Here is an 11,234-nt window from a genome sequence, read left to right on the forward strand (position 1 = left end):
CCCTGGAATTGACAAAACAGGTTTTAGCACTCCTTGTGGCCTTTTCTGTGTGGACTTTTCTTCCATCCAGACCAAGCAAACCCTGACAGAAACAGGACCAGGACAGACTCCAAAGCCCAGGAAATGTTCTGTTCACTTCTGCACAGAAAATGCGTTTTAATACAACAGCTTTATAAAGAGCATTAAATTTCCATAACAAGATAGAGATAAAATTATTTGCTTTAAAGAAGTGAATGCCTTCCATATTGTTTGTATTCTAGTACCATCTACTTTATGAAAATACATCAAAAAGAAGTCATCAATTCCTATACCATATTTTAATTCACTCTTTTTGCACGGATGAAGATTCATTCATATGGACACTCAGGGAAGACGACTGGAAACTACAGCACAGGAGGATTACCCGGTCAGTCAGCAAAGTCGATGCAACAGCTTTGTTCACCATAAAAGCAACTTTCAGGTGGATTCTTGAAGCATTCATATCATAGGCTATGTGAAGCAGAATAATTGAAACTAGGGGGGAAAAAAAAAAGGATGAAAATTAATAATAACTGCAGAGCCTGTTTGCAGACCATTTGTAAACACAGAAGAAAGGGATAACTGCACTGACTACTGCGTTAAGCCAGTTCTAGTTAACAACTATACAAGCAGCACTAAAATGTCAAGAGCAATGTTTTTCAGTGAGTAAAGTCTTCAGATGTGATGTTTACAGAATACTGAGCTGGACAAATTTCTTTGATGAATTTTTCAGAAGTTTTGTTGCAGTTTTATGTTAGGAACGTGCAGCTGTCATGCTCAATCTTACAAAAGAAATATGTGAAAATTTCTTTTCCCATTTCTGGTTTTAAATGTCCTTCACCAGGAGCCTTTACAGGATTAGGTCTTTTGAAATGATCTTTATTTCAAATTAATTAGAACATATCCATATCTATCGTTTACTTCAAGAGGCTGTGAGTTGCTCCTATACATTTCAATGCCATTCTGGTGACATTCAGAATTCAATGACATTCTGGTATGTCACAGAAAATGAAAAGGACATTAAAAGAAAATGCATTTTTATGAAAATAAAGTACAAGAAACTCTGTAGCCCATATAATGAAACAGGTGTTTATAATGGCTTCTCTGTGGCAGTGGATTAAAAGAAGTGTACAGAAGAATAGTACTGCTATTTTTGTTCTCACAATACTACAGTGGCATTTGCACAGGGATTAATCTTCCACATGTGCAGAGAGGAGAATATGAAGCTGTTGCATTAGAGATTAGGAATGAGAAGAGGCTGGACCCGCTGAGCTCCAGTACAGACAAAGTCCCTGTCCAAGTCAAGAACATTTCTATGCAGATCCAAATGATTGTTGGAGCTCGCTTTCTTTCGTCATTCCCCAAATCCTTCTGGCACAGACATCTTTCAGCTGCTCATGTTTATTTCAGCTGCCTTTGCTTGTGTTCTTTTTTAAGTGCCCAATTTCTCAGATTTCGATTTCCTGCCTAAAAGGTTACTGAAATAATCCTGCTCTCTCAAATTTCAGAGTGTAATATATACAGTATAGCTAAATCTCCGTTCATTATAGCGTGCTTTCAAAGCATTCAGGGAAATCATTAAGATTATGTTCATTATGAGCCCTATTATTGCACTACACAGCAAAACTAATTAAATAAATAAAGCTGACATGAATAAAATCATTAAACACTCATCTTGGTTGTATGTGAGACTGTACCAGCCTGAGTTGCATTTCAGGACAGATGGAGCCAGGCAATGATCTAGAGGCCTGTACAAAAACTGGATCCATCTAGGAAACTCAGTAAGCTTTAATCAAAATCAAACTCCAAATTTCAGTAGATGCCTCCCATACTTAGAAGGTCCTACCTGACTGTCATTTTCAGCATTGCATCCTTTACTACTCAGACTGGAGGAAAATCACGGGCCAGGATGCCACGATGGTCTTGTTTTGAGAATCTGATACTAGAAACCAGCAACCCCATCATTACTATTATCTTGCTGTTAAATTTTACTGTGGGGCCTTGCACAGGACTCTCAGTTTGCTTGGGACAAATTTATCTCAGCTGGTTGCATAAGAAAATTGTTGTCATCTACCTTCACAGCAGATTGTGAAAAAGAAAGATTAGTTAAAGCCTGTAAAATGCAATATGAATAAAATACATACACACATTGTGTACGTCAAACTTAGGTTATTATAGTCAGGAAGTGTCCAGTCTGAAATCCTTTTGATTTTAGTAAGATTTGACCATACAACAAGATAGCCCTTGTTGTAAGGACTGGAATTTGTTATAGCTAAAACATGCACACTTCATAAATAGCTGCAATACGTACACCAAAGAGTTATCTCACACCTAAAGAAAGTAATTATTTTTCCAATGTGTCATCAAGGATACATACAAATACTCGCTTATCTGTCATCTCCTTTCTCTCTCTCCTTTTGACAGATATAACATGTTAACTCAAAAATGACATTATATCCACCACAGATGAACTGTTCTCCTTGCAACTACTTCTGTGCTCTGCAGATCCTGTGCTTTCATCGCCTGCTGATGCCCTGCTCACCCGGCAGAACTCAACACGCTGCACAGCAAGGTGCAGTAGATTAGTGAAGGTTTGGCAGGTGTATGCAGGGTTACAACACCCGCTGTCAGGATACTCGGCGAGAGCTCTGCAGCTCTTGTTTTCCTCACTTCAGAGATTCATATCCCTGGTGGACTCTGGAAACCTTTACCCCATCAACATGCTTGCCAGGGGCAAAATCCTGGCCCCTGCTTAAATCAAAAGCAAAACGCCTAGTGACTTCAATCACATCGGGTATTCATTCCAGGTTTTCAGATTTTATTCTGAAGCTGATACAGGAAAATGAACAAAACTAGCTACTTTCTGTAGCTTGACAGGGTCAAGCCTCATTTCAGCATTTAAAACTTAACAAAAAACTGCAGAAAAATATGCCTCATGTCTACTAAATCCTTTCAACAAAATTCACCAAAGTGCAATGGATGCGTATTTTAATTTTTAAATTCCACCAGCCCTTGACAGAGGGGTGCCTGGATTGCCAATACCATTATCAACCTTCATGCACTAACATTCTCTATGTCACGGTCCGTTTTCTCTGAATATTTCCATAAACTTTCTAATTTCATATTTCACAATGATAATTTTATTGATAGTAAGAAAGACCACAAAGGATTATGGATACATTAAAAATTTAACAGGCAAACATGAGCTTCCTGTGGCTCATTGGAAATTAATGGAAGCTTATATATAAAAGTGTTTATTCCTAAGTGTGGAGCCCAAGAATGAGTTTACATCATGTGTGTGTGAACATGCACACGTATAACCCTACATGATATAAAAACATATGGGAAAAAAATTAATAGAGCTCTGTATTACATAAAATTAGTTTGTAATGTTTTTTAATAAAATATTTCATTAAACTTGAAAATGAAAAATATTACAAATCCAGATATTTCAGTACCCGTGAAATAAATTCATTAAGCTTGCTGACATTACTTATGACTAACATTGACCAAAATCCGCTTTCTAAAATTTGAGACAAAATACTCAGTGTAAAAGGAAAGCATGGACTGGAATAAAGATGTAAAGCAGTCTAACGTTTCTTATCTTGTAAATCAGATCTATGCTTATTCCATCACAACAGATTTTTATTTTTTTTTTATTAAGTTCTTTGCCTCAAGATCTAAATGTGTTATTTCCTAACAGGGCAATTCATTGACATGCTGCTAAGAACTGTTAAATGAGACTGGACATTACATGCTTCACAGGTTTGCAAAAAAAAAAAAAGTATCTTAGGCCTTTATTCAAAGGTTAAGAAAACGTTCTAACTCCTCACTGAAGTGTTCAGCCACAAGCTATTCAACTCAGTCACATACTTTAAGAGCTATAACTGAAGCAGCGTCTGACCGCCCGTTTGGTGTGTTTAAACGCAGACACCATTTGTTTAAGCAATAGCTTCATGGGGCTGCACTCTACAAACTGCACAGCAGAAGTGGTAATGCGCAGCACGAACAGGAAAATGTCACATTTTGAGGTATGCCGACACCCAGCTGTTTTGTGTGCTGCCTCCAGTACAGCCATGTTCTCTAGGGCTGCGGCTGAAGAATACTTTCAGCAAATCTTTACAGAAGTTTTCCTCCTGTAGATCCTTGGCAGCAGGACTAAGCAGAGTGAAAGTGTTATTGCCCTCGGTGAGAAAGACACAACTGAGCTTTCCAGCAGTTATCTGTGAACTGTGTAATCTGGGATTTTATGAGCATTCACTCTTTGCAAGTGCCAGGCTTCTTTGGGGACCCCAGTGAGCACCTACCAGGCTCACACTTACCACAAGAGCGTGAGCCTGGGTTTATGGTCAGACCTGCAGGCTGTTGAGGTTAAGGGATTACCAGTGGAGATTACCACCCTTGTCAAACCAACAGTCACTTTCCAACACAGTATGTCAGAATGACAGAATTCTTTTGTAACACCACTTCACGGTAGCTTTGATCATTCTGACACAGAGGCTAGGTTAAGGAATGACAGTAATGGATAGCACATCCCAGAGGATACTGCTTTCTGTAGGGGTGTGAGGAGTTACTTCTTACCTGTCCTGGTTGCAGCTGAGCCAACACGTTTGACCAGTCCAGGGCAGGACAGCAGCACACCAGGAAAGAAAATCCGAGAAATACTCCAAGAAGTAGCTCTTACCTTTCCTCATGTGCTTGGCGGACTGACAGAGCCTGAGGCAGCCTGTTGACCCAGGTGCCAGGCATGGTAGTCTAAGACTATGACCAGGATTCCACTCATGTTGGGGTTTTTTTCTTTTTTTTTTTTTTTTCTTGGAAGAACACTGCTTCCAAGACCATAGCAGCCGCTATTTGATGAAGTCTACCCCAACACTTTTCAAAAGCCATTTAGTCAGTATGCTTTTCCTCATTCTTTTTTCCCCATTACTTATGTGTCAGAAGCAAATCCATTTTCTATTTATATCAAGATTGCCTTCAGTAATGAAATCAATATGTAGTACTTAGGGAATTTACAATAAATGCAATTGTAACAGTTAAAGTGAATAATCACGTTAAAGGAATGCAACTTCATTTTACTGTTACTAAACATCCAGAAAGCTTGTCTGGCAGTAAAGCAATCATCAGGGAAGTCTTTTCAGAACGAAGTTTGATCTCCAATTGAAGATACAAAGTCTATGTCAAACATTTGTTTTTCCCAAAACATTCTGTATACTCTAACAGTAGATGAACAGGTTATGCAAACAGGATGATATACAAACCACAATTTCATGCTCCATGTTCTATGACTATTTTTACTTTGTGACTTAAGCATTTGTCTTGGACCTTAACGGTCTCACATCTACTGCTGTTTCCACTGGTATACTAATATTTTATAACGACTTCTAAAACCTCGTATTTGCTCAGAAATTCTCCTTATTTCTTTGAAGTCAACCTTGGCAATTCCCAACTTCCGTGTCTAGCTCCTTTGTATATCTTCTTGCTCAGGAGAGACCCTCAGGAAAAATACTGTGTCTCTTGAAAGGTTTCTTTATCAATGAGGAAGAAACCTGGTGAAGGTTAAGCCAGATTGGGTAATATTAATGAGATATTACACTATTTTGTAGGTGACATAAGAAAAATGCCATTAGGAAATTCAGTCAGTAGGGAGATACACACTGCCATAATGAAACATTTAAAAAAATAAGAGAAAATCCATAGGTAAGTGCAAGAGAAAAAGATGCATTGTGTCTGCAGTCAAGTTATGCTGATAGAATACACAGCACAGTCTTAAAACAAGCATGAAATGGAAAAATTAAAAATGCATTCCAGAAGCAAAATTAAATGATATGAGGTATCTGAATATAAACTTAGTGTGAACAAGCTTTTTTCCACCTTGTAGTACTGAAGTATATATTGATTGTTTGCATAACAGGCTGTTGAAAACAAAGAGGATCACAGCACTGGATAAACTTGCACGCTTGCCCTGCATAGCATCTTTTTGGTGCCACAGCCTAAGACTAACACAGGGTTAGACTGAGCACTGGCATGACCTAGCATGACGCTTCCTATATTTTTAAAACAGGTGGCAGGGAAGAGGGAACCGAGAAAAGTACATTTAAAGTTTTACACATAAAAAAGGCACTTTCCTTTTTGATCGGGCCAGGACAGAAAGTATAAAAAGCATAGTTATCTTTGGCACCTAAACTAGAAACAAAACGACATCTTTATTAGTCAAGGGTGGAGAAGGGGAAGAGAGAATAGATATTGTGTGTTTCTCTGAAGATCTGCATCATGGTACCACTCACAATAGTTAACCTCTCTGTTGTTGTTTACTCCACCGGTCTGCAAGAGAATTAAGTGTCGCTCCAAGGACTCCGACAGTTCTGTTTAGAGAAAAATGGAATGTAGGTTTTCATGTGGCACATGTCAGTAAATCTGTGAGTAACAAAAAGTTGGTAGCTGCCCAATCAAACCCCCAGCTTCCAAACGACTAACAGTAAAAAAAATATAATCAGTATGTCTTAATGCCAGGTTCTGACCCCAATATTGTTAGTCAGGGAAAGAATGATGTCTCATACAAATCTTTTTCCCCTGATGGAAAACAAGAAAGTATAAAAAAATTACAAAATGAAAACAGAGAAAGAAAATGATTAACACTTAAGACAAGAGGTGTTGATTTAAAAAGTACCTTTAATAAATTTATCTCTACCTATTTGAAACAATACTGTAAAAAGGCAGCATGAAAAGAGAGAAACCTAAGTTATTGCTGTATCAATTTATGCTGTATCAATGTTATTCCATGTTGCTGGAGCTAATGTTCTACTTTGAAAAACTTCTAAAGCAGTTTTCAGTCAAATTTCTAATCACTTTGTTCTGTATCATATTCTTACTGACAAAGACTAAAAAACATAATAATGTGCACCCCAAGAAAAGTCACCAATTAGTGTTTTCAGAGATGTGAAATATTTCATTACTTCTTTCATCAAAAGAATAGTTTATCTGCATTTGCTGCATTATTAATGTTGGGCTACAACGACATTGTTAATACAATTTCATTATTTCTACTTCAATGAAATCAGAGAAAAGATCTGTGTACTTTTTTTTAAAGATTTTTACCAGCTGGGTAATGAAAACGGGAAATTTATTCAAGTACTGTTCCTTCTACAAATCAGACTTCTCTTTTCGTCTTCGTAGAAGGATTTCATTGTAAATTTGCTTCCTAAACTTCAACATGTCTTCTACATCCTTGTAAGCGAGCATTTCTTCAACAGACAACAGCTTAAAGCCATTCAATTTAAAAGCCGACATGTGCTGCACAGAATTTAACATTGTTAACGATATTCTAACTGATTCACTTAAAGTAGAGCAAACAGGAAAAATCCTAGCAGTCCACAACCCCAAACGTGTGTTCTCACTGGAGAAGAGCTGGTCTGAAACCTTTATGCCCCAGAGGTCCAAGCATTCTAGTAAGCTGACTCCAAAAAACTGGAGCGAATGTATATCTGACATCAACTTCACACTCTTTTTCAAGTCGTCTTCTACACTAAACACCATACTTACGTAGTTCACTTGATTGTTAATTTTTATACTCAATGAACTCAGAAAACAGTTTGAAGGTATGTCTACTTTCAAATTTACATACGATCCACTAATAATGCTGTTCTTCCCTACTGAGACTTCAGGTCCAATTCTGGAGTATTCAATAACGGATCCCGATCCTATAAAACAGCCAGGCTCAAGTATGCTTTGAATGATACTGGCCGACTGATCCAAGGTCCCAGCTTTGTCAGAATAGATGCTAAAAGCCACAGACAGTAACTCGAGCTCAAATTTCAGTTTGCTATTCGATGTAAAATGAAACAAATACTCTTGAGTAGTTCCAATGTGATAGAATTTAGAGTTGTTTAAGACTGTAACGTTAAGCGTAGTTCCTTTCAGAAGAGAGCATAGCTTCTGCCGTACTTCTACTAACTGTGATTCCTCTTTTGTGACGTTACTGGTATTTTTTGTGTAATCTTTAGTGGCTCCAGGCCCCAGGGCCTGGAGGAAGTCACCATATGCATCTATTTCACAGCAGAGAGTGCCAATCTGCTTATAAAATGTCAGTAATTGTTTTGCAATGCTATGATCCATGTAAAATATACTGTCTGTATACACACACTCCGAGTCCGTTTCCGAGTCACTGCGGTCTCTGGAGGAACTTAGCTGAGAACAATCCCCTCTTACGCATACCGCACCACACTGGCGCATCGTCTCAATATCAGGCTTGTGCAGGAAATGATGGCAAGACATATATTCAAGCCCTCCTTTTCCTGAAAAACCAGACGGATCTAGAACAAACACTCCGTGAGTGGTCCCAACCGTCAGATCTGAAGGGTGAGCTAATGCGGTAAATCCAGGTTTATCAAATGTGATGGTTTCTGTAGCTCCAGTGCTGTAAAGTTCTATGTCATCAGAACACGTAACGAGAATTCCTGGTTTCATGTGACTGGGGAAATCAATGTACATGGCGAGCTTCAGTTCCAGCATCTGGTAAACAGGATTGCCAAAAGGCAAAGCTGTGAAAATCTTCCCCAGTGCGCTTGCATTTGGTAAACGTTGACTGTAACCACCTTGAAGAAAAAGACATTTTTAATTATACAGAGACACTGTATACAAGTAAGCAAAAACTAAACGTATACAGCTATTTTACATATACTCAAAGGTGTAATACTCCCCCCACCCCCACTTGGTCATATACTAAGTATTCCTCAAAAAAATGACAGATGTAAAAAAATTATCAATCATTCTTCTTCAAACATTTCTCAAAGCAGATCTGACTTTATGTCCAAAGTTTAGCATGCCTTAAATAGCTTACATGAAAACTGTGGTTGATCTCATTACCTTTAGTTTGCTTCAGAGCTGGAATACGGACCACCTGTCTAACTAAAGTGAGGAAAGCAAATGATGCTTGCTTGTCGCTTGAAAAAAAAGGAGGACCCCCCCACCACCACTGGCAATTTTAAGTCAGAGATAGGTCAAATAGGAAGTGCTTTGGTCAGGTGACTTGTGTTCTGCCTGTAGTTATGAGGATCTCTAGGTCCCCTACAGAAAGGGCCACGCTCCTTAAATGGGTATTTCAAGGCAGGAGCTTAATTCAGATACCCTGAAATACACTTCTTTCTCCACTGTTTGATCAAACAACTTAAGTGCCAAGAAGAAACGCTCACGTGACAGTAATATCTCCTACGTATCAATCTAAATTCAAATGGTCACATCAGACACATTTGGAATTGCTTTTCTAAGGGAACTGTATGTCAGAACTCTGCCATCGTATTATTTTTAGGAAAAAAAAAAAAGGGGTACAACTTTAGTGTGAAATGTAAAATAGAATTTACCAGAATGAATTAGCAGCACAATAAAAGAAGTCCATTTATCACCATACAGATCTTCCAAGCATTGAAGAGCATGAAGCGTTGATCCACCATTTCCTATAGAAAAAATATTTTAGTATCTGCTGAAAAGAGCACCAATATCTGCACTGACATGTGTGAAGCACACTGGGATCTGCTGCTGTGGCAGCGGCTGATCAGGAAGCGTGTTTTAAATGCTGTCTGCTGCTGCAGAAAACGTGTCATTTATTTTCAAAAAAGTCCTTATGACTGCAAAGACGATCTTTTAAACAAACCGAGTGTCGATGGATGCACAGATGTCTACCTGAAATTTCCTAAACCAGTTCTGACCGAACAGTCTTTCTACTCTATCGGAGCTGATAAAATCGTGCAAAGAAGATGATGGACAGTCACTTTGGAAGCCTTGTGCGCTCAGAGGGGAAGGCATCTTGAGAAGACAGCTCTTGGGAAAATACCGTGTTTCCCCCTCCCAGTCATTCTCTGATCGGCCCCAGCATTTGAAGCACTTCATCATTTCAACAGGCCATAGCTTAACCATAAAAGCTACCTCCAGTAGGAAACACGTCACACAAAAGTTCACTACTGACTTGAAGCAAGCATTCACAAGTGCTTCTGACATTTACAATATGGAAATGAGGAAAAATGTTTGGGATGCAAGAAAACGGTTTGGGATATTTTTACGTGCTCCTACAACTTATAGTTGCTAGATTTCTGAAAATTAATCTCTGCCTATTATTCTACTTGGCACATAGACTACTGAGATTAGTTACTTCCTATACCAAAGTGAACAAGTATTAAGAATTATAGAATGGTATTACGGACAGTCAGGCTACTGGCTTCTAGGTTTTTGACGTACATTGGGTAATATATTAAAAGAAATTCAAATTGGTTAAATTTAAACAATTCAGGTTAAGCTAAGAAGTATGAATTTACAAAAACCATGAGTTAGTGCTATTCTGTATTCCCTATGATACACTCAGAAGAGCCATGAAGCATCATCAACATGCACTCATTCAAAACCACCATGATGGGGCCTCAGACAGTACAACGGGAAGTGTAATGGCCAAAATTAACTTACAGTAAGTCCGAAAAAGGAGCCAACCCATGATGCTAGCAGTTGCACAACTGAATCAGAACTACACACTACCTAATGGCATTAGAACCTACATTTGTGGTTTAATTAATACTTTGGTCTTCAGCAGCATTTTGGAGCCCTTTCATGGCAGGAGACAGCTGTCATAGCACATTAAGCACAAAGCCCGCTTCCACCTGACCGAAAATGAGCATCATTATCTAAGTGTATTATATGAGTATAAATGTATTAAATGAATATATAGTACATCAAGTGAGCCTAACTCATACTCGCACACCGCGAGGTGCCCCGCCTGCTGCCCGGGCGGTGTGCCGGTACCCACGCTGCAGTTCCACCAGCACCTGCAGTGCAGGCAGGACCTGGCTGCGCACGCTGCGACACGCTCCACGTCCGTGTCCAGCACACGTCCCCGTGAGCTGCCAGGCTCTCACCGCACATCCTCCTTCTTTTTAGGCCTACACCAGGCCCTGCCTGACCTCAAGCGTGAGCTGAAGTCACGGCAGCCCCTGGTCGGCGGGACAGGAGAGGCCTGGCCAGCGCCACCAAGCCCCTTCTGTCCCTCTGAAGCCAAACCCAGCCGCCTGCAGAGCTGACACGGGCTTGTCCTGACGAACCGCTGCTCCCCGTGAGAGCAAGGAGAAAGCCGACAACCGGGTGCCCACCGATTTTCGGTCCAGGCGGATCCACAAAAACGTGGTACCGCACCCCCAGCGGAAGCTCCTTTCTGCTCAGCTTCTCGGCCAGCTGCT

At 39.5% G+C, this 11,234-nt stretch overlaps 1 protein-coding gene across 1 annotated transcript in view; it reads right to left on the minus strand.

Annotated features, from left to right (window-relative positions):
* Positions 1–7,161: 7,161 nt before the first annotated feature.
* The window catches only part of FPGT (fucose-1-phosphate guanylyltransferase), a 39,800-nt gene continuing 35,727 nt past the window's right edge, over positions 7,162–11,234 (minus strand). The window contains exons 2-4 of the mRNA XM_035891744.1: positions 11,148–11,232; positions 9,378–9,470; positions 7,162–8,612 (exon numbers count right to left, since the gene is read on the minus strand). Coding sequence (XP_035747637.1) covers positions 7,162–8,612; positions 9,378–9,470; positions 11,148–11,232 — 1,629 coding nt within the window. The remainder of the gene's footprint in view (positions 8,613–9,377; positions 9,471–11,147; positions 11,233–11,234) is intronic.

Source organism: Egretta garzetta, unplaced genomic scaffold (assembly GCF_000687185.1).
Source record: "Egretta garzetta isolate BGI_Z169 unplaced genomic scaffold, ASM68718v1 scaffold163, whole genome shotgun sequence".
NCBI lineage: Eukaryota > Metazoa > Chordata > Aves > Pelecaniformes > Ardeidae > Egretta > Egretta garzetta.